This window comes from Canis aureus, chromosome 24 (genome assembly GCF_053574225.1).
Source record: "Canis aureus isolate CA01 chromosome 24, VMU_Caureus_v.1.0, whole genome shotgun sequence".
Classification (NCBI taxonomy): Eukaryota; Metazoa; Chordata; class Mammalia; order Carnivora; family Canidae; genus Canis; species Canis aureus.
Window position 1 is genome coordinate 41,142,514 of NC_135634.1, and position 24,243 is coordinate 41,166,756.

Genomic DNA, 24,243 nt, shown 5'->3' on the forward strand with positions numbered 1-24,243 from the left:
AACAACCACTTCCCAGGACCTTGTTGACAGGATTCTTGCCCCAGTTATGACCCTCCAGAGAAGTAACCCAAAGTCGACATCCCTTTCATTTTAACTTGGTTTGTACAGTACACAGAAATAACATTACTTTTATCATTGACTTATTGTTTAACTATGTATTTTGCTTTATAAGTAAAGCAAATATGTAAGTACCTTGGATTAATGTACTTATAATTTATAACTGTCTTTCAATACAGGGGTGGAAAGGGGACATTGGCCCGCCAGGATTTCGTGGTCCAGTAAGTGTAACTAAAGACAGTATCAGTGTCATATTTGATCAAGTCCTTCAAAGTATCAAGGAAATTTTGAATCAGTGTCTCTCATTAACTGTTAAGATAGATATTATGGTATTTACTGTTTTATCAAGGGAAGAAAATCGCCTTTGTCATTATTTGTCTATTTGACAATGGATAAATATTTCTCTTTGGTCTTATTTGGTCTCCGGAAGGCACTAGAAATGCCCACGTTGGGCATGGGAATGGAGAAATTCTTTGTCCAATCAGACATGGGCCAAGGTGACCTGTGCCCTTGAGCAAAGTAGTAGGAGTGCAGTGAAGGCCAATGGGGGCAGCCGGGGAAGGGAGCCTGCTCCATTCACTGCAGCTGGGCCCAGGTATGACAACAGGCATTTCCAGAGCGCAACAGAGGAGCTCAACCTGAGCCAGCAAAAACCAGTGACCCCCAGCCCAAACTCCATTTTAGTAGGCAGTCTCCTCTCTCCAGCATGGACATGGATTTGATGCAGCATGCAACTCCTGACTGCAATGGGGCCACATTCTCTATTTTGTGAATCTAAAGCTTAAGCAGATGAGTAAAAGGGACCCAGGATCTGAATTCTGGTATCCCTTTCTCTCCTGCATTTAAGACAGTAGTTCTCAGACACCTGAGTAGTACAGTCAGTCGGACTCTTGGTTTTGGCTCAGGTTGTGATATTGAGCCCCACATTAGTCACATGCTGAGCTTGGTGTCTGCTTAAGACACTTTTTCACTCTCTCTCTGCCCCCCCTCCCCAATAAGTAAATAAACTTTAAAATATGAAAGAAGGTAGTAGTTCTCACATTCAATGTGCTGAGCAGAACTGCCATTCATGACTATGTCAGTTCTATGGAAAGCTCCATGATGGTAAAAGAGTCATGGGGTAGGGGTGAGGGGGTTCTGTTACGAATGCAGTTCTCAGATCCCTCAGGCTAAGTAATCTACTCAGTACCTGGGGGGAGTGTCCTGGAAATTCACATTTCATCTAACAAACAAATGATTCAGAGGCAAGTAGTCCCAAAATACTTTTATGGAGTTGCCAGAAAGAAGAAATGAGCCATTTTGTGAAAACACGTAGCCAAAACTTGGCAGGTGCACATATGTCATTATGGAATTTATGATGGACATTATTATATTATCATTACTGTTACTATTATGAATTGTTTTTGTTATTTTATACATAATTGCTTAACCACAATACTTTTGTTAACTCTTCCTTAAGCCAACAAAGTAGTTGGCCTTATGTAGCATATGAGGAAACAAAACGAAACCAAATTTTTTTTTTATTTCCATCTTCTTTCCTTCAAGATAAATGTACTGAATTCTAAGAGAAATCTACTTGTCAGTTGTGCTTGAGAGACATTCTTAGCGTTCCTAGCTTGCTGTGTGTATTTCAATTCTATGTAACTCTGCAGCACCTAGTAACTTCCTTGGAAGTTCTGCTTAGGAAGTAGATGTTTAAGAAGAACAGCAGTAGGTCCACCAAGCATATTAAATCAATAACCTTCAATATTATACTGCAAGTCAATGGTATGCTGAAATGTAAAGAGACAATCAACGGAGTATTGTGGGTCCCAAAATACTATGAAATAAAGTTAGTGCATGAGGTCAAGCATTTTTAAAAAGTGAAATAGCATATAATAAAAAAAAATCAGAATTGATCATATGTCAAAATGGTAAGTTACTGCTTTTGAAACTTTAACTTCGGTATACAGATTCCCACATATCTGGATCTGGATGTTCCAGATCCACAGTTCACTTATGGAAATGAGTGTGTGAGCTGGCTTGCATCATAAAATGTATTTCTAATTGAAAGCCCATGAAATACATGATGTTGTGATACCAGAAACATCAACTTTGATCTTTAAATTTATCCATCATGTACATATGACTGTATTCTTGCTAATACATAAACTTATGAATTCAGGAAAATAAGGAAAAGATCCTTTGGGCAAAAAGAGAAAAAAAGGACATTGAAGTATTGCATTTGGTGAGCTCACCATAAATAGCTATCCTTTCTCTTTATTCGTTTCTTTTTCCTTTAAGACAGAATATTATGATGCATACCAGGAAAAGGGTGATGAAGGAATTCCAGGCCCACCAGGCCCCAAAGGAGCTCGTGGCCCCCAGGGTGAGAATGAATTTCTTCCTAAAGCATTTACTGACCATTTCCATGTGTTTCCTTCCAGGCAATGTAAAACACATGCTTATGACCTAGAATTTGCAGGAGGCAAAAGGGAGGTCTCCCAGTTTTCATGGGTGGTAGTATTGGTGTGTCCTAATTTTCATACTTTTATATGAGTATTCCATAGGTGCCATACCATAGAAAGTAGTTAAATCCTCTCTGTGTGTGTAAAAGCATCAAGTTCAAGTCTGACAAAAAAACACTAACGTGACCAGAGGGCAGGAGGAGGGAATGTGAAGATCCTCAACCATAGTGGGTTACAAAAGAAAAAATGGAGACCCCGAAAAACTGCAATTTGAGCAAATCCACACAATAGTGACAAGAGGGGACTGAAACCCAGATTTCCTGACTCCTGCCCCATGAAGTAGTGTCACATTTACTCAGATTCTATCCCTTCAGATAGATTGAAAAGGTGTAGGTCAAGGGCTCTCCTCTGTGGCTACACGTCAGAATTCCTGGGAAGTTCTAAACAATAATATGCCCAGGTCCGGGCACTGGGATTTTGCTGCAACTGTCTGCATGGGGGAGGGGGCCTGGGCGCTGGTAGCTTGTAAAAGCTCCCCAGATTATTCTAGTGTGCAGGCAGGATTGAGAACCACCGATCTAAGGCCAATTATTGGTACAAATAAGATTTCGAAGGAGAATTTCACTTAAAAGAGTAAAAATTCCCATTGTTCTTAAATGGACAGATAAGTATAGACACAGACATAGATTTTTTTTAAAATCTGCAATGTTCACTAGTCACACAGATGTATCAAAGAATTAGAACCTCACCTGCAATATCATAGCTAGAAACGATCTGAGATGGGAAGCCAAGCCAAACTACAGGACCTTGACAGTTCCAGCTGTTTGCTGTTCTTGCATCTGCACCATCCCAGCAAAGTGTCAAGCACAGAGCAGGCTCTTAGTACATGTCTGCTGAATTGTTTGAAGGTGTTAGAATGGCGTGACTCACTTCTGAGTGTTAGGCATCTCAGGCTAGTTTCTTCTCTGCAGTTTGTCTTAAATAAATGAAGTTTTCTAATATTTTACCTTCGTGAGAGTGGAGAAAATGTATGAAGATATTTCTTTTTAATTATTGTAATATTGTCCCCCAAGATTTCAAAAATGGGGAGAGGGAAGTATTTATATCCTGATAAGCAATTTAATTGTTGTTACGGATTTGTAGGTCCCAGCGGTCCCCCTGGAGTTCTTGGAAGTGCTGGTATGTACATGTTTCTTGAGCCACCAATAGAAATGCTATTGAAAGGAAAATCACCTTTGCATCACTTACATAAGACACAGGCTTCATTAATTGATCTAAAAGTGTTTCATGTGTCATTTTGTAGAGGAAAGGAAACCTTGGGAAAAAAACAGCTAAGGTTTGATAAGCCCTGCCTCTGATTACATTTTTCTCTATACCTTGTTGTATATTTAAACTATTTCATAATTTTGAAAATGAATTGAAATTAAGCAGATTGCAGAAGTATATGTATCCTATCATCCCATTGTAAAAAAATTGATAAATGGATAAATATTGTGTGTACTTGCATGTGCATGGAGAAATATACACCAAACTGTTAACAATGGGTATCTCCTGAAGTTGGAATACAAAAGGATATTTTAGAGGTCTGGCCAAAGATTAGGGAAGAGGTTTTTTCTCCCCACCAGCACCCCCCTGCCCCAAGTAATAAATAGGCTCCCTTAGGAAATGAGTAAGTAAAAATTACAAAACTCTAAAACAGACATCAATCAGAGGGATTTGCTTTTATGGCAAAATCCTTATGCTCAATAATCAGAAATAATCAGATATTACCCCTGCTGATTCTCAGCCCTTTGGTGGTGAGGTCTTTCTTCTTTATAGTTAAGCTGTTTGTAAGGCAGGAATTCGAGACTGGCCTTCTGTCACCTTAAGAGAGACAGGTGAAATGACTTTGTACCACCTGGCCTGGCTTCTCTCCCAGGAGATGCCTGCCTCCCCCACCACACCCTTTTATAACGAAGATGATTGGCAGGAATTAAGTCCAATTAGGACAGTCTCTCATTTCAGATGCTGAAAGGTAGGTATCTTCTAGTATCTGATGAAAAAAATCGACAAAGCAGCACATATTGAAGAATTTCTCATGAGATCCTTTTAAACAAAAAAGACAGTAGTGCATCTCTAACTGTGTTTCCCTTGTAATAAATAAGTTCGTATCTTACCTCCTGGGACTGGAACATTCTGAGCTATACTATGCTGTGATAGTTTAACAAGGCCACATATGAAGGAAGGAAGATATCCCCTTTTGGTTTTATATGCTTTATGTACCTCTTGATTGTGTAACTTTGGCTAATAAGAATATATCACTTTTTGCAATTGAAAAAATAACACATATTAATCAGGAAAATACTTAAAATGTGCTAACATGTTCTTTTCTCCAAGGGTCATCAAAGCCTGGCCTCAGAGGAGCTCCTGGATCTCCAGGCATGAAAGGACGTAAAGGGGAACAAGGGCCCCCGGGAAAGAATGCAGTGGGGCCTCCTGGGTCCCCAGGTTGTCCTGGTTCACCAGGCCCCATAGGGCTGCCGGGATATCCAGGACCACCAGGTAGCTACGTGACGGGGCCTTCAATCTGTGTGGATCTTAAGAGCAATCTTTCTGCTGCTGTTTCACTTTATAAACTCTTTGTGAAAGCATCTCTGGTGGAATGATGACTTTGCTGCTACAGCAAAGCTTTAGCCTGAGCTCCCATGGGAGGTCACAGTGGAAGTCAGTCACAGGGGCAGTGAAGCAGAGAAGGATGACAGTTATCAGGTTGGCCTAGGCCAAGTTTGCAACTGCTTGTTCCATCCCTAGAGAATATCTCCAAGAAGCTATAATTTTATTGCAGGACAATCTGTCCCAGAGAAAAAAGAGGGAAGAATTTATCCACCAGTTCCTATTGGTCATGGGTCAAAGATATATCCCACAGGGCCAGACCAACTTCCCTACACACACACACACACACACACACACACACACACACACACTCTTTCTGGCTGTGTTAGCATGACTCCCAGGGCATCCCATGACCTGGCATCAGCAGGCAAACCCAGAGGAAGGGTGTGTGGGCTTGAGGTGCACAGCATGGGCATGAGACAAGATGCTCCCAGAAAAAGTAGGTCAGAGACCACAGAGCTACAGCCTAGAGGATATGAAGTGGTGTCTGGGGCTGTCCTATCCTCTCTAGCCTCCCACAGAGCCACTTAGCATTTTCTGTTGGCTGTTAGGTACACAGAACCTCAGACCATATGGGACACTCTTTGGATCTTAAATGGCTCTTCTGGAAAGTGCCCAGGAGGTCTTGTGTTTTATACTCAGTCCTCCTAACAGCCTTAAAAATGTTCTGTGTGTCTGAGATTTTGTTTTAAAGAAAGGAAGGATTTATTATTTATAGACAGTGTGATTATAAACCTGGAAAATCTGAAAGAATGATCTGGAAAACTCTTCTTCTTAATAAGATAATTCAGTTAAATGTCTGGCTATTTGAGCAATATTTGGGGAAAAAATAAAAGTTTCTCTTTAGGCCAACAGCTGCTTGAGAAATTATCCCATTAATAAAACAATAAAATGTCCGAGAACAAAAGCTGCCAAGCTATGGTGTGAACCTATGTGAAAAACAAAGCAAAACTAAATTAAACTGAAATTTTTCAGTGTCAGGGATTTTTTTAAAGGTTTTTTAAAAATGTATTTATGCATGAGACACACACACACACACACACACACACACACACACAGAGGCAGAGACACAGGCAGAGGGAGAAGCAGGCTCCATGCAGGGAGCCTGACGTGGGACTCGATCCTGGGTCCTCAGGATCACGCCCCCCCGCTGACGGTGGCGCTAAACCACTGAGCCACCCAGGCTGCCCTGTGTCAGGGATTTTAACAAATTCTAGTGCTCTGAGTCTTTTTCAAGATGTAGGCTTAGCATGCTCATTTTATTGACAAGGAGCCTGGTGTGCACAGCTCTTGTAGGTAATAAGTGCTGTCGTCGGGCTCTGGACCCTGGGTGCCAGCAGTAACACACCTCCCTCCCCAGGAAACCATGCATCCTCCCCGCTCAGAGATGGCCCTGGTTTCCTAGCTTCTCTTATCTGAGCATCACCTGTCTGTCCATCCAGTTGCAAGTTCAAGCTCATGTCCTGCAGGAAGTTTTCACCGAGCCCACATCCTGAAACACTCATGCTTATCCCAATAGTAGAGCTTTTCCCATTGCCTATCTTGGTTAGTTTCCCCTATGAAGACTCAAAGCTCTTTGAGGTCAGAGACTGTGTCTTGTTGCTGTTTAAAGCTCGGCATGTAGCACGGGGGCTGGAACATTGTAGGTACTCAAATATTTGTTGAATTAAGCATGAAATGAGTATGAAAATATGCAAGTAAATACAAATCTATAAATGTGTAAGTATACATATAGGCCTACATCAAGTATAAAACTGCCATTAGGTTTTACTGTTTAAAGATAATTATCCAGTCATCTTAAAGACACAGAAAACTGGATCACAAAATGAGCATTCCTTTCAGAGTCAAGCAAATGTTATCCACACCCCATTCCATCTCAATTAAATGTTTCCACTGATACCATGTTGCTCTGAAATCTGGGGCAGCTATAGGTATTATTTTCAAATATTTAGTTTCCTCAGCATTGCCTTCTACCCAGATATGCAATGGCAAGACCAAAAATTTGGTCTTAGAACTCAAGAGCTTAAGAGCATTAACTGTTCATTGAAACATTATATAGTAGCAAATATATGTGGAAGGCCAGGGAGAGCTTTCTTAAAGACTCCTTTAAGAATGACAAATTCCATTGATGTGAACAAGCGATGCAGAGAAAACAGATCAACACTCCATCAGAACTTTCTCCCTCAGTAGGTATTAAGCATCTACAATATATCAGGGAGATTCAATATACCCAAGATACACAGAGGAATGAGATTTGATCCTTTCCCTAAAAATGCTAAAAGGGTAGTCTTGGAAGAATTGGAAATAATTGAATAAAATAACATGGGTTGATTTTGTGATAAGAACTAACCAGATAACAAACTTTTAAAGAATCACTGCATCATCAAAAAATATCACATGTGCATAAATGAGAAAGGAAAAGCTGGTCAACATGCTTCAGCCTTCAATTGCAGGCCACCATCAAAAGACTCAGCTTCCAAAACAAACATGGGGGAAATGCATATAAAATAATACATCTTACTGAAACTACTTGGTAATTGAATAAAAAACACATAAAAATTTTAAAAATAGCTTCGGTGTTGTCATTTTGCAGGTGACATCGTGTTTCGCAAAGGTCCACCTGGGGTTGGTGGACTCCCCGGCCATGTTGGGTTTCCAGGCATCCCAGGAGTCGAGGGGCCCAAAGGTTGGTTCAATCATTGGTGTTGCTCTATGAAAGCAAATCATTCTCATCATCATTACTATCACTGATTTTTCCCCTTCAAAACAATGATCCCAAACTATAGACAGCCACGGATGGCTTGCTTTCCAAAAGAATTACCTAAAAGTATTCATTTATCTGTGAAGCAATCATATATTTAGCACCCAGGCAATAAATTGTTGGATATGCCTAGAATATGAGTTTTATCCTGCACCAAAGGAGAGAGGTACTGAAAAAATAAATATTTTATTCTTGATTCAGATTTCCTCTAAGAATATTAAAAAGGTCAAATAGATAAAAAAAACTGATGCAACACGTGAATAATTTTTTAAAGATTTTATTTATTTATTTATTTATTTTGAGAGAGTGAGAGCATGAGCATGAGCAAGGGGGAGGGGCAGAGGGACTGGGAGAAGCAGACTTCCTGCTGAGCAGGGAGCCCGATGCCGGCCTCGATCCCAGGACCCATGATCTGAGCCAAAGGCAGACACATAAGCAACTGAGCCACCCAGGCGCCCCTAGATGAGTGATTTTTTAACTAATATGCACAATATCCTTGATGATTTTCATTAACCTCCCCAAAATTTTTAATGTAGTAAATGATTGTGTGGTTTGGAAATCATCTGTACTTTCTGCAGACTCGATGTGGGTTTATGAGTAACGTAAGCATGCTCTGATTGCAGGGGAACCAGGCCTCTTGTGCGTACAGTGTGCTTATATCCCAGGGCGTCCAGGTCTCCCAGGACTGCCAGGGTTGGATGGCATAAAAGGAATCCCAGGTACAGACATTTTGCGGGCAAGGGTATTTGCAAGTACAAAAGGGTGAGCTCACTGGGTGGTGAAAAAAAGGTACCAGACGTCTGGATGTCATGATGTGGTTTGTAAGAACTTAGAGGGAGATTTTCAAAAGCATATTCTGTTAACATAAAGTAAGCCAAAACACAAAAACTGGCATGTCCCCTTGTTCCATTTTAGTTGCTGAATTCTAGCAAACCATTGGGTTATCCACGAACTGTAGACTGGGGTTCCTATGGGGGTAGGAGCTAGGAGAAGTGAGGCAGGCATCCCACATACACATTTTTTCTTCCATGAGGAAATAGCTCTCTTTCATTTTTTTTTTCTTAAAAGACACAACTCTCCTCAGTCTTTTTTTTAAGGCCTCCACTTTCGGTACAGCCGAAGGCATATGCACTATGTCATTCTTTAGAAAGATACAAATGCAATAAATCCGCACACCAGTGGGGGCAATAGAGTGGTGAGGACTGTGGTGAGCTGGAAGGCACAATGGAGGGGACCATCCCACACCAGCTCAGATCTGTTGTTACTTTGCGGCATTTTAAGCCCTGCATTGATAAATCTTTCCATTTTTCATGAAAAGAAAGGAAGATTTTTATCTGAAATCATACACTTTTCAGTATTAGCTACTAACTCTATTTTTGAAGGTAAAAACCATCTCAGAGGCCAAAATTCTGAGAGCTGACTAGAGCCTGTGTCACTTCTTTTGTCAACCCCTCTGCCAGACCAGACCCTCCACTCCATATTGATTGCTCCAGGCTGCCACTGTCTCTGCTGCCCTGGCACCCCCCTCCTCAGCCACAGAACTGATCCTGGGCAAAACCTTGAGGTAGAGGAAGTCTCAGTTAGATTCCTCTGTCCCTCGTGCCACTGCCCTGGCTACTCAGGGCCTCTCATGCTATGTCACATGCAGTCCTGGCTTTGCCATGACCACCATGATCTGCCCACATTGTCATCAAATTGTCTATCACTAAGCAAAAAGAGCTCAAGTCACAGAGCACTTGTGTGCTCAGCACTGTTCTGGATGTCGTGTGTATCTCTGTGCCTTATTCCTGACATCAGTCCTAGAGGTCGGTGCTATCAGTAACCCCATTTGACAGATGGGAAGCATATACATATGGTGGCAGAGCTCATAAGTGGTCAAGCCTGGACTCAAATCCAGACCCCCTCCTCCAGAGCCCCACTCTTGCTCTCTACACTGGCATCCTTTAATTGTTGTGCCAGGAGCTTCCCTTTGAGGCAAGTTAATCCAGAGGTCTACCTGGCAACACAGATAAGGGGATATTTGTATGTTACCACCACCTGGTAGACATTGGCGTTGGCATTGGCATTGGCATTGGCGTGGGGTCTTCAAGGGGGCTGGGTGTCAGTCCAAAGGAGAAATGCTAAATGTGATACCGTGGCCAGCTGATAAAGGACGTGCATTCAGCCAGAGTCCTTGTCACCCACAAAGCCTTCCTACTCCATTTATAAGTGCCTTAGTTCCTCTGTCATCTCTGAGACAGGCCTGAGAGGGAAGGATGGCAAGGGAATGAGGGGGCAAAGGGCTGGGGTGGGAGGCAGATTATTCCTCATGCAGCTCCTATTCAGTGCCTAAGACTCTGGGTGAAATGTTCTATGGAAACAAAAACTAAAAGGAACGGAAGGAGTTGGGGAGAGAGAGAGAGGGAGGGAGGGAGGGAAAGAATAGAAGGAAAGCAATCATTATAGTCCTACATTCCCCTTGAGTGACCTCTAGCCCAAGGGTAGAATGTAAGTGGGCAGGCCACTGTTACCGAGCAACTAGCAGTGTTGTATTTTCCTTGGTTTCTCTACATTTGGCATACTATAGGTATAGCTCAAAGAAGATATATAAACGGGAAAACCATTTGGATGACTATGAAAAAATGTATCCTGATTCAAATCTTGCAAAATATAAAATCTGAATATGCATTTGTTGACACATGGGCTTGAGATCCATCCAAAAGACTCTCTAAAGGGATCATCTTTACAGAGATATTTAAATACATATAGGAAGTGTAAAATTGTACAGTAAAATGCAATTTAGCAACAGATATCCAAAGCCTTGGAAAAGTTTGCATCCATTTGGTCTCGCACTACACTTTCAGGAATTTATTTAAATTATTGGAGAAGTTTGAAGCACTAAATATCTAGAGATATTTATCATGGCATCGTTTACTACAGCTAAGTGGAACTACAGCAGTTAGCTGAATAAATGTTGGTTGATCTACACGAAAGGTTACAATGCAACCACTTAAGTGAAGATATAACTGTATTTATTGACATATGTATATTTATTGACATATGATTCAAAACTACTATGTATATGTCCAGTGCATTATGGATATACAATTTTATGAGTAACATACATGAAAATGTTAGTGAATATTGTCCTCTGGTGGTGGATTTATGGGTGATTTTTTATTCTCTTCTTTCTGAATCTATTTTTTTTTACAATGAGCAGATGTTACTTTTATGATTAATACAAATAAATGTATCTCCTTAAAACTATAAAGACAAGAATTTTAGGAAGGTAAAAATTTTTTAAATTCTAATTGTTTTGTTTTCCTTTACATCATCTCTATTCTACTTATGTACTCCCGTTCCCTCCCTGCACTCTGTGTTTTAAGATAGAAATTTTCTTTCCTCAGAAGAAAACACCCTATTTCCTTCATATACTGCATTACCCTGACTACTCAGAGTTGGCATTCAATGGATATTTAATAATTCACTGCTTTGCAGGAGGACAAGGGGCAGCTGGCATTAAAGGAAGCCCAGGGTCCCCAGGAAGTGCGGGTCTTCCAGGATTTCCAGTAAGATTTCATGGTTTGGAAGCTTTAGTGGCAATTTGGGAAGTAGCACACTCTGGAAATACAGTTGGCACCACACATAGGTTGTCAATTTGGTGCCCTGCAAAGAGTACTTAACATTAGAGCACTTAATAGATACTTGATTAAATGAATAAATGAATGATGTGTGAATGAATAAGTGAATGAAGCAATGAATTATAATCATTTAAAATGGTATCAGAGATAGAAGGTGGGCCTGTGGTTGCCTGGGACTAGAGTTGGAAACAGAGATTGACTGCAAATGGATTTAAAGGAATTTAGGGGAGGGATGGAAATGTTTTTAACACCAGATTGTGGTGATAATGTCATAAATGTACAAATTTACTAAAAATAAAAAAAAACAAATTTACTAAAAATCATTGAATTGTATTCATATAAAGATATATCTTAGGATATGTAAATTAGGCTCAAAGACTTTTAGAAATTAAAATGTTATCAGAGTGACTCAGAAAGTTATATAAAAATAAACACATTTATATCAAATTATTTATAGATGCATGTTAAAATTTACCAACATCCTAACGTAATCTTGTGATGATGTGTATATTATCATAATTGCATCATTTGTATTATTGAATCATAATGCTATTGCATGTGTTGCATTGAATGTGCTATCTAGCTATATTCTTTTCCAGTTTTGGCAGCAAATAGAAAAGAAAACCAAAAAGCTTGAAATCAGACTCGTAGTCCAAAGGAAGTGCCTAAAGAAAAAAATCCACATTCATTAAAGTTGAAAAATCCTGGTTGACATTTTCTTTTTAAGATTAGCACAAGAACAGCTGCACCCAAATGCAGTGCAGCCTTGTTTCTGTACCGCCCTAGGGATTCCCGGGTGCTCCGGGTGCTCCAGGACTTAAAGGAGAAAAAGGAGAAACATCTGAGCCTGAGGGACAGGTGGGTGCTCCAGGGGACCCCGGGCTCAGAGGCCATCCTGGAAGAAAGGGCTTGGATGGAATTCCTGGAACTCCTGGAATTAAAGGACCACCAGGACCCAAAGGTGAACCGGTTGGTATCCAGTACTTTTTTCAAATTACCTTCCCTGCCATTAGGATGCTCCAAAGTGACAACACTGGGTGGTTTGCGATCAGAAAGTGGTTGGCCACTCATCCTGGTGGACCCCTCCAACTGCACAATGGGGTGCCTTCAGAGGTGTAGCAAGGACCCCAGCAAACATATATCATATCTTGACACATAGGTAGCACTCAGTAGTGCTTTTAGCCCAAATAAAATCCTGAGTGGAGAATGACCTTGTCTCTTAACAAGTTCCACATTTGTATCCAGTGAGGTTATAGACACATTCAGAAAATGATTAATGGTGGAAAGTCTTAGTCAAGGTTTTGAGGACTGCGTTCATTCTTTTAAGCAAAAATAAATGCTTCAAGAACAGAATATTTAGGAGTAGGGTCATCAGATACACAGATCAAATGTTTCGTCATTTAAAATATTTAGGCTTCCATCATTTCTGTCTTTTCCTAGGATAGGAATAGAATATCTCACATGTTCACTTGGGAGATTCCTACTGGGATCTCCTTATCTCTTTCAAAATGTCTTGGGGTCAGAAGCTAAGCACCTCTGTGTATTTGTGAGAAGTTTGCCAGCCATGCTGCCCAGCCTGTTCCAGGAAATACCAGTTTCTTCTAGGGTTTATCAGTGTTATCAAATTAAGAGGATCCCACCTTGAACAGGAAAACTTGGCAAATAAATGTAAAGATTTGTTTACAGACGCTTTAGTATTAGAATATAAAGTGTGGTTCCCAAAGATGTAGACGTGGTATACAGTCTTCCCGATGCCTTCTTGATGACAAAACACCTTCTGGCTGAAAGCAGCTGGCAGGTTTGGTGTTTCTCAGACTCTCCCTTGACAAATGGCCAGGCTGTCCCTGGGATGGCAGTGATGCTTATAGAGGGACAGAGTCTAGAGTTCTTTGGTCTAGTATTATGACAGTTCACATGATGCTTCCTTTTGCATCTCACTAATTTCCTTATAAGTTTCAGTAAAAGTAAAGCAAAGAAAAAAATCAAGGAGGTGATATGTTGAGTCTTATGCCCTGTCATTATAGAAGAAGGGGGAAAAACATCCAACACTTGGTCACCCAATGATACTGAACAATGAAAAATCCAGTCAAATTTATCATTTGGGGCCGTATGCGGGAGAAGGGGAGCTCTATTATTCTGTCTCATTTGACTCATTTAAAATAGACAAGCTATTTCCAAAGTTACAGCCTATGCAATTACAAAAAGATATTTTATAAGAAAAAAAAAGGAATGCAGTCTATCTGTATCTCCTTTGTAACGAAAATACCCAGTAAAGATCAAAGGTTTGCTGTGCTGGTTTTATTTTAGAAATGCGCTATTCCCAAGACTGCCAGCTCTGAAGCTATTTGAACTGTTGGCCAATGTGAACAAAGTTTTAGGAGCTATTCTCTATGTGTGACATCCCGCTGGAGGACACCTCCAGCAGGACCCAAGGGACTTCCAAGTTAATGAAATGTTGTTGAACTCTGAAGGCCACAAAACAGCAGAAACCAGACAGTGCTCTGATTTTAGTAATAATTCCCTTCAAATGCCAACTGCTTTGTAATTCAAGACTTTCTCATTGGCTGCTTATCTGGCACTCCTATTTATGGTAAGATTAACCCGTGTAAGGGGATATTGGAATGAAGCACTATCCAAACATATTCCTATTGTCACAGGCCCTGAGTGGTGAGAAGGGGGACCAGGGTCCTCCAGGGGATCCTGGGATCCCAGGGTCCCCAGGACCTGCAGGACCACCTGGACCACCAAACTATGGACCACAGGGAGAGCCTGGTCCAAAGGGCACCCAAGGAGTTCCTGGAGCCCCTGGACCACCTGGAGAAGCCGGTTGGTTAGTTTTCTTTCCAGTCCTGTTTTCCTGTGGAGTGGGGTCATGGTTCCTAGAGCAAGTGAAGCTCCCCCAAGATGAATGAATGTATATCTATCTGCTTCCAATAAGTAGAATATGTTAGCTCATAGACGCTGGGAGAGAATATGTAGGATATGTTAGAGAACATTTACTTTCCCTTTACTGAGCAGTTCCAGCTGAAATTTCCTAAGAAATAGTCTCCATTTACTAATAGAAATGTATGGGATGAGGAGTACCTGGCTGGCTTCCTACATAGGTGGAACCTGCGACTCTTGATCTTGGGATTATGAGTTTGGGCCCCATGTGGGGTGTAGAGATTCCTTAAAAAAAAAAAAAAAAAGAAATATATAGAATAATGAGTGGATTTCCATTGTGATAAACAAAGGGGTGATAGAAACCTATGAAACTGATACTGAGAAGCCTCTTCTAAGTCTCAAGGGCCCACTGATGTTATTGCAAATGTGTTCTTTCTGACCCATAATTCAATAGATGGTTTGTAAATAAAACTTCAAAATAGCTAAGATAAATGAAGAAAAGTTTTGTGATAAATAGTTCTAAAGTCCCAGCAACTTTTGGGATCCACGTGTACTGAACATGGTTGGTAGATCCAGGAGGGATCGGATCGTCAGTGTTTATCTGTGGATGAGAATTGCATGTTGTTGACAGTTTTCACAAATAATGCCACCATATCATTGTTTGCTTCTAACATCACTTTAAAGGGTTAGACCCAATAAACTAATAGCCTCCAAACCCTTTTATAGTATCCCTCATCAGTAAAAAATTGGTAGGTACCTCCCTCAGGTATTTATATATATTTTAAATTGTATGCATGCGTTTCTGCCCACACATGTACATAAAGCTTCTTTTGTGATTATATATATACATACATATATATATTTATGGTTTATTCTTTTTTGCATCTTGCTTTTGAGGCTGCTCTTCTAATCCAGGGATTGGCAAACCATGGCAGCCCATAGTCTAAATCTAGCCTACCACATATTTATGCGTGACCTACAAGCTAAAAATGATTTTTTAAATTTTTAAATGATTGGTGGATAAAAAAACCTTTTAAATAATCCTTTATGGCACATGAAAATTATATGAAATTCAAGTTTCAGTGTCCATAAATACGTTTAACTGGCACACAGCCACACTCATTCATTTACATATTGTTTCTGGCTGTTCCCACGCTACAATGGCAGCGTTGAGTAGTGGCATAGAGACCATCTGGACTGGAAAGCCCAGATTATTTACTATCTTGCCCTTTACAGAAAACGTTCTTTTAACCCATCTTCAAATCCTCTTCTGTTCTTTCTGCATGTGAAGGACTCTGCTGTCGTAAAATATATTATCATCAAGCTTTTTCCATCACACTACTGTAAGCTTATTTTTCTATAAATATATGGATAACACAAATCACTAACATGTGTTTAATGTAAGCCACCTTATTTTGAATCTTTATGGGCTCTGTAGGCATTACTCCCCCAGTGACACATGAAGAACTTATCAGAGAGGTTAAGATATATGCCCAGGCCACATTTCATGTTTTGTTCAGCATACCATGCTTCCTTCCCATGCAAACTAGTAGCCCAATAAATATATATCCTACCAAATAGATATTCACCGAGTTTTAAGCTGAATTCAGTATTATCGATTCTTTTTTTTTAGAATAGGCTCTCTTTCAATAGACGAGCATTGAGTTGGGCCATTAATTAAAACTAAGCTTAGGCAATAGACAATGCTTATAAATATTCTTCAATTGAATAAGAAAGTTTCAGTGGATTGGTCATCTTTTAAGCCAGTTTTGAAGACTATTTTTTCTATTCCTTGGGATATATTTATAAACCCCTTATAATCACACTTATTCCTCTGAGCCAAAAAAAAATCTTCAATATGCACACCAATCTTATGATCACAAACTTTCTTAAGGTCCTAAGGGAGAATTCGGTATTTCGACACCAGTCCCAGGGCCCCCAGGACCTCCAGGGCCCCCTGGTTATGCTGGCCCCCGAGGTCCACCTGGTGAGTATCCCCTCTGCCAAGTCTGGTGCATGGCATCAAATGATAGCCTACTGTCCTTGAAAAATGTCATCCCCTTTGTAAGGAAAGAAAATATTTATTGGTTCCAAAAGAGAGTAAAGGCTCAAGTTTTGTCAGATAACGAGTCCACAGGCAGGGGACTTGTCATTGATCTTTGAGATTATCCAAATTATTCCCATTGGTGCCTTCTGATTCCAAAAAAGAAAAAAGAATCAATATAATTACAGAAAAGGAAGTTGAGAGCAGAAAAATCTCTGTGGATTTTGTGGGGGAGTTGGGTGGTGGAAAGTAAGTGATGTTTGCTGGTGGTTCATCAGGATAGTTCCTGCAGCTTCTTCATTTGATGATGTAATTTCTTGGCCAGTATGATCTGAAACTTATTTTTGCATGCATAGAGGGAGACTTATGTAGTTCACATTGTCTAGAATATTTCTTTTTAGGAACTAAATTCTATCTTAAACATTATTTGCAGCTCCTAATGATTAGAGCAATGTATAAGAATAGAAAGGAAGAGTTGCAGTTGAGGTTATGTGAAATTATTTCCTAATTTCCAAAAAGGACTAGAATGACACAGAAACTTAGACTTTTTGTGTTTCAGGGCAAGATGAAGGGAAGTTTCTTATGCGAATGTTTGTATGTTTTAAGGTATCCCTGGATCCATAGGAAAATGTGGTGATCCGGGTCTTCCTGGGCCTGATGGTGAACCAGGAATTCCAGGAATTGGCTTCCCTGGGCCCCCTGGACCTAAGGGTAAATTTACAAAATTTAAAATATAACATTTATTATGGATATTTAGAAAATATAAATACATGTCATGAATAACAGAAAAGATCCATAATGTGACATCTAAAATAATGTTTTTCACCCATCTTAAATGGGAAAAGAAAAGTCTTACAATGATGTTAGGCAAAAAGGTAGAACTCACATAGGTTTACACATTTCATCTCAATCAAATTTTTTAAAATACATAGAAAAAATCTGGAAAGAAATTCATCAAAATGGTAGCAGTGATTCTTTTTAAGTGTGGAATTATGAGGAATTTTTTTCTTTACTTCTTGATAAATGCACATTTTTACATTTATACATTTTTTTCACTTTATACATTTCTTTAGTAATTAAAAAAAGAACTATGGAATCACAAGTAACTGGTTTTCCCAAACACTCCCTTATAAATTACAGAAGTTATTTTCTTTTGGGAACAAATGCTATTTCCCATCAAAGGGAAGACACTCCAAGAAATCCAGATGCTGAGAACTCAAACAATAACCTAACCAATACATCAAAGTCTTGTTCAGGATGACATATGAGCCATTTCAGTCCCTGGCTTGTTGCATAGATTTTCAGATTTTATAATCCTAATATTAGTTTCAATATTACTTAAAGTGTCTGTCAAAAGATAATCCATTTTTTGGCATTTGATCTCCTAGGTTAATATGTCATCAGTGCTTATCATGCATTAGTTCTGCACAAATACAGGAATATTGATCTCAGCTTATGAATATTTGAAATGGAAAATGTAATCATCTCAAGAATGTCTTAGACTCCAATTTCTCAGATGTCTTCCCAGTGATCTCTGAAGTAATGCAGCCTGGCCCATATTTTTGCCTACTCCTTCTTGGACTTATTAAGAATGCGTCCTTGCTTATAACCCTATGGATTCACCTTCTGGAAAGAGACCATGAGGACCAGAAGTAGCTTAAGAAATGCTTGAAAAACATAGACTGAGATTTCCTGGTTGAACCTAATAATCCCATCAACTAATGGTGAATTAAAAATCTGTCAAATTAGCAGCACAAAAGAACTCTCTGAATGAAGCCCTGCTCCACCAGGGTTTCCTCTTGTGAACCACGGAACAGAACAAATGATATGTGTGACTCCTCTCTCAATTCTCTTATTACAAATACATAAGAAAGAAGTTAATTCATTATGTTCAATGGCATTAGGAATTAATTCTGTTGAGCAACCCATGTTTAGAAAGGCTACCTAGGCCTAGGATACCAGACATGCTTTATATCCTCATCTGGGTCGTGCTTGGATGGATTTATGCACATTCAAAAATTTATTTGGCTGTACACTGTAATGTAAAATATACTCCAAAAGAGGAAGTCAGCCAAATGGTCAACCAGGATCAGTGGTTTAAAGAATTGCCACATCAAAATTGTAGCCATGCTCAACAATAAAATGGAGAAAGACATTTTTTAAATTGAGGATCTGATTTGGAATGGGATTTTTTTTAATTGCTAATGTAGCAGTTGACTTTTTCATAATTCAGACTTTCATAAAAACATCTCTAGCAACTTGTCTCATAAAAACACTAGATAAAATAACAGAGATACTGCTCTAAATGTTTTACTAAGCCTACTTCTGCAATTATTGTTGTGTTTTCTCTGTAGGAGACCAAGGTTTTCCAGGAGCAAAAGGAGCACCGGGTTGTCCAGGAGAAATGGGGAAGCCCGGGTCACCTGGAGAACCAGGTCTCCCAGGAGCCAAGGTCTTCAAGAATTAAAACTTAGATGGATGTGTGGGGATAAAGGGGGTGGAGGGAGGGTGGCAATCACAGTAAGCCAGTTAGGAGACTCTGGGTGTAGAAGTTATCTATATATTGGCAGATGATAAAGACATTAAATACTTTTTAACATTTCTCTGAACCATCCCTACCTTTTAGAAAGGAAAAGAGAAGGTATTAGAAGACAAGTTTCTTCCCTGTTTCCTCCTTAATCTTCAGAAACATTCAGAGTATTTAAAATGGAAGGGCTGTAAAAACATGTGGATAACTATGAGAAAAGCTGTCAAAAGTAGAAACATCTAGACTGTTTAGAACAATTTCAGTTTTCTTAAAAAGTGCAATTTACATAGCCTCAAGACTAGTCAAGGATAATTTTATAGGAAACTCAGCAACTAGAGCTGAAAAAGGAAAGGATGGTATAATGGTGGTAACTGCGCAAAAGGGATTATTTTCTACTTAATAGCCCTAAAGGCCAGTTAATAGCCAAAAAAGATTTGGAAGTGTTATATAGTGCAACTAACATGATTTCTGTGCAACAGGGAGAACCAGGACTAGCCATACCTGGAGAACCAGGAATACCAGGTTTTCCAGGAGAAAGAGGCAATTCTGGGGAAAATGGAGAAATTGGACTCCCTGGACTTCCAGGTCTCCCTGGAATTCCAGGAACTGGAGGGCTTGATGGACCACCAGGTACAATAGCAAGTGTGATTACTTTTCTCCACGGTGAGCTCTGCTAAAATGCAGCAAGTTGAAGGTGTTCTAGGAAGAAGAATTCTTCTCAGACTTCTAGTTTAACAAATAGAATATGAAGAGCCTAATTATTTTTCCATTGCTGCCCTACCTTTGTTTTCTCTTTCCTTTCTCCTTCCTTCCTTCTGTCCTTATGAGTGTCCTTTATAAAAGGCATATCAGTGGTATTAAATATAGGTTCAATCTGGGGGGGGGTTACAGGAGAATGATTGTGACAGCTTTATGATGACCTTGCGTTTTGGTACCTGAATATATTACTGGACTCTATTTTACAGGGGATCCAGGGAAGCCTGGACCACCTGGAGAAAAAGGACCCCCAGGAAGTTGCACAGAGGGTCCCAGAGGAGCCCACGGACTTCCAGGATTAAATGGATTGGAAGGGCAACCAGGTAAGAGGAGGGCTTTGAAACCAGCCATTAGCTGAGCAGGTGACATGAGACTCCTGCTCTGTGCTTTGCTGCTTAACATGAGAACTGTCCAACAACAAGTCCTGATCACTGTTCAGTAGGAAATGTTATTTTAGCAATCTAAACCTAGTCATGGATTTGTTGCAGTGAGTACCACCCATAGAGTAAGAGACCTGAAATTAATATAGTAAAATTGGTTTGGTCTTTTATGCAAGACCATATGAACACTAAAGATACATATAAACTTATATTTACATATATATTTATATACTCTCAGAAAAAGTTTTATCTTTACCTCCATAAGTATACAAAATGGTAAATAGATATGTAGTTAATTGCTTCCCAAGCAACATAAAATAAGGGTGTGAAATAACTCTAAATTATGCAGGCTAGGTGGTCCAGATTATGTAAAATTTACTCTATTTTCTTGGATCTTCTCAGTCAGATCTGTGAACTGAAAAAAATTTTTTAGAACTCAGCTAATGCCTATGGAGTATCACATTGCTTTTATGTTCACAAACCAATTTCTGGCCAAGACATTAATGGTTGTAGTAGTGCTATTATTGTTTCCAGAAGTATCTGATGGCTTGCCTCCCCACCTGAGTGGTTATATACATATTCTGCAGGTTAAAGACTGAGCTATAGTCATAAAGTCCCAGGATGTGTCTGCAGGACTAGAAAATAGATATAAATTCTATGCTTTCATTACCACACGAATCACTGAAATAGAATATTAAAGTCAGAAGGAGTCTTAGAAATTGTACAGAAGGGGACATAAATAAATCAGTCCATCATTCAGATAAGTGTGTGGTTTGCCCATAATCACACAACTAAATATTTATAACCATAAAAAATATATTTCTGGAGTTGATGGGGAAGGCAGTTATGTGTTCATTCATTCACTTGTTCATTTATTCATATATAGGCAGAAGAGGTGAAACAGGGCCAAAAGGAGACCCAGGTATTCCAGGCTTGGATAGATCAGGCTTTCCTGGAGAACCTGGACCACCAGGAATGCCAGGTCATCGAGGTGAGATAGGACCACCTGGCCAAAAAGGATATCCAGGAAATCCGGGATTTTTAGGACTACCAGGTATCGTTTTCTGTGCTTTTATTTTTCTTCTTCCATTTTCTTCCACATTTTCTTTTAAGGTGACTCTATAAGTTGAAATTAGGCCTAGAATTTTGACTCTACATTCCTCTTTCAGTTAGTATAAGTGTTTCCTACTGAATTATTTGGAGGGAGTCAGGGAGCAGGGCAGTGGTGGTGGTGGGATGATCACATTTCACAATTACCCAGGTATGGCAACTTTGGCTATGCAACTCTTTCTATATGTTAGTACTAAAGGATATTTGCTGGTATTTTCTTGAGAATTTTTGCATCTACATTTGTAAAGGATACTAGTCTGTCCTTTTCTTGTGATATCTTTGTCTGGTTTTGGAATCAAGGTAATGCTGGCTTTATAGAACAAAATAGAAAATATTCCCTTCTTTTGTATTTTCTAGAAGAGTTAGTGAAGAATTGATATTCTTTAAGCATTTGGTTGAATTCACCAGTGAAGTCATCTGAGTCTGGGCTTTTCCTTGTGGGAAGTCTTTACATCATTAATTCAATTTTGTGTTATAGGACTACTCAGATTTTCTATTTCTCCTTGAGTCAGTTTTGATAATCTGTGCCACTCTAGGAATCTGTGCATTTTGACTAAGTCATCTGATTTTCTGGCCTATAGTTGTTCATAATATTCCCTTATCATTCTTTTTACTTCTATCACTATTTTTATAGTTGAGATGTTTGGGAACAATATTCAAAATAATCTCCTCATGGCATAAGGACTTCACTGATCTCTCTCCTCCAGAGAAAAACAACTTAATCTGCAAATAATTCTTATAATTAAACTTCTTCCACATGTCAGCACTGTTCTAGGCCCTAGAGACACATCAGCAGGCAAGACCACCTCTGACAGTGGGGGAGACAATAACAAATGCATTTAAAAGCCAAGTTCAATGATTGACTGCTTGTGGAAAATAAAATAAAGGACTATAAAAGAAAGCCATTGGTCAAGGATTGGGAGGAGGGAATGCTCCAGAACCTCAACATGTTCTGCTTCCATCTGCAAATGTGACTTGCTATCAGTGACCTCCACATACATAGGATAATAAAGACTGTGAACTAACCTATCTCCCAGACAAATATGGTTATTTTTGTACTTATAGAAACCATTCCTTCAACCCTCCTTAGAAGTATAACTTATTTTATTTTATGGAATATTTCACTTCTCTCATTCTGTACAACCTGACCTACTCTGTGTTAACTTGTTTCTACAGGTGAAAAAGGAATGATGGGGATGATGGGCTATCCAGGAAACACTGGCCCTCCTGGGCCTCCCGGGATCCCAGGCACCCCAGGACAGAGGGGTAAGTGGGGCACTATTTCCCAGGATCAGAAGGCATGAGCGATGTTCACTTATTTAGCAGCAGAATAAATATATTTTATCCCTTGAGGGAAAAGTAATTTCCCTGAAAGAACTGTGTATCTGATTTTTCTGTATTCTGTATTCCTTTTTCCATTTGAATGGAAATAAATTTTTTCCCTGCCATCTTATGCCACTATCTTCATGTGGCTGGCTGTTATATCTGTCTTATTTTGTTTTATTTTATGGGATCACCATTAGCTTTTGGACCCTTATGAACTACTTCAAGAATTAAGGAACTGATGTTGCTACTTCTATTTTTAGGTAGCTTTGGAATTCCAGGTGCAAAGGGTGAGAAAGGGCCCCCAGGAGCCAAGGGGGAAGAAGGAGAGAAAGGACCTATGGGGCCTTGTCGAATAACCAGCTCAGTGGGGGACAAAGGAGAACCAGGCCTCAAAGGTATGCCCTTTCTTTTGTTTGGAATCAGAACATCAGAGCTGGTTCTGAGACTAAGAATTTTCAAAGAAAATTCCTGTAGTTGACAAAGGAGGACACTGAGAGTTGGTGTTTAATGCCCTGCCCATGATCACAAAGCCAGTTGGTAGCCCAAGCCTGGATTAGAACTGGGTTTTCTATGCCTTGAACAATAATATGTTGCCTCCTTAATGCATGACTTTTTATTTCTACATTAATTCTGCATTTGGGTCTGCTGTATTTAAATTGCCACTAGTTGGGGGACCTGGGTGTCTCAGTCAGGTAAGCATCAGCTTTCAGCTCAGATCATGATCTTAGGGCCCTGGGATCCAGCCCCATGTCCATCTCCCTGCTCAGCAGGTGTCTGCTTCTCCCTCTTCCGCTGCCCTTCCCCCTGCTTATTTTCTGGAGTGTGCACTCCCTCTCTCTCTTTCAAATAAATAAGTAAAATCTTTAAAAATAAATGAATAAAATAAAATAAATTGTCACTAGTCCATTTTAAATTATAAGCCTCAAAACCACCTTTTTGCCAAATATGGTAAAAGTAAACTTCAACTGGCATACAAAGTTTCTTTATCACTTGCCCTTTGCCTGCCTCACCAGCTATGTGACAGATATTCATTCAACAATTATACTTGTTAGTACCTATCAAGTGGTATTCTATTATGTGCTGAAGACATAGAAGTGAACCAAGTACTTGTAATACTCTGGTCATGGGGAAACATACAGTTCAGTGGGGGAAGAGACATTAATGGATCTGCAGACATTTTATGTATTGGGCCAGGAAGTAAGTATCTGGGTTTTTTTGGACTGCATATGGTCCCTATTGCATACTCTTTTTCAGTGTTTGCCTATTTGCAACCTTTAAAAAATATGAAAACCGGGATGCCTGTGTGGCTTAGCAGTTGAGCATCTGTCTCTGGCTCAGGGCATGATCCTGGAGTCCTGGAATCCAGTCCCTTATTGGGCTCCCATGGAGAGCCGGCTTCTCCCTCTGCATATACCTCTGCCTCTCTCTGTGTCTCTCATGAATAAATAAATAAAATCTTTTAAAAAATTAAAAATATAAAAACCAATTTTAGCCCTCCAGCCCTACACCACCAAACCAGATTTGTCGTGGCAACTCTTACAAACCCAAAGCAAATGAATGTGCTAAATATCATCGTTTTGTGTGTGTGTGTGTGTGTGTGTGTGTGTTTTAGATTGTGATAAATGACATAAGTAGGAAAAACAAATGTTACAAAAGAAAATGATCTAACCACCTGCTCCT

The 24,243-nt window shown here is 39.6% G+C and overlaps 1 protein-coding gene across 1 annotated transcript in view; it reads left to right on the top strand.

The window, feature by feature from the left end:
- The window catches only part of COL4A3 (collagen type IV alpha 3 chain), a 130,590-nt gene that overhangs the window by 81,069 nt on the left and 25,278 nt on the right, over positions 1–24,243 (top strand). Inside the window, exons 18-34 of the mRNA XM_077869032.1 lie at positions 237–278; positions 2,341–2,425; positions 3,648–3,683; positions 4,881–5,045; positions 7,750–7,842; positions 8,541–8,636; positions 11,395–11,465; positions 12,324–12,506; positions 14,195–14,363; positions 16,315–16,407; positions 17,071–17,175; positions 18,819–18,916; positions 19,471–19,621; positions 19,957–20,070; positions 21,014–21,181; positions 22,414–22,503; positions 22,824–22,958. Of these exons, the coding sequence (XP_077725158.1) occupies positions 237–278; positions 2,341–2,425; positions 3,648–3,683; positions 4,881–5,045; positions 7,750–7,842; positions 8,541–8,636; positions 11,395–11,465; positions 12,324–12,506; positions 14,195–14,363; positions 16,315–16,407; positions 17,071–17,175; positions 18,819–18,916; positions 19,471–19,621; positions 19,957–20,070; positions 21,014–21,181; positions 22,414–22,503; positions 22,824–22,958 (1,894 nt within the window). The remainder of the gene's footprint in view (positions 1–236; positions 279–2,340; positions 2,426–3,647; positions 3,684–4,880; positions 5,046–7,749; positions 7,843–8,540; positions 8,637–11,394; positions 11,466–12,323; positions 12,507–14,194; positions 14,364–16,314; positions 16,408–17,070; positions 17,176–18,818; positions 18,917–19,470; positions 19,622–19,956; positions 20,071–21,013; positions 21,182–22,413; positions 22,504–22,823; positions 22,959–24,243) is intronic.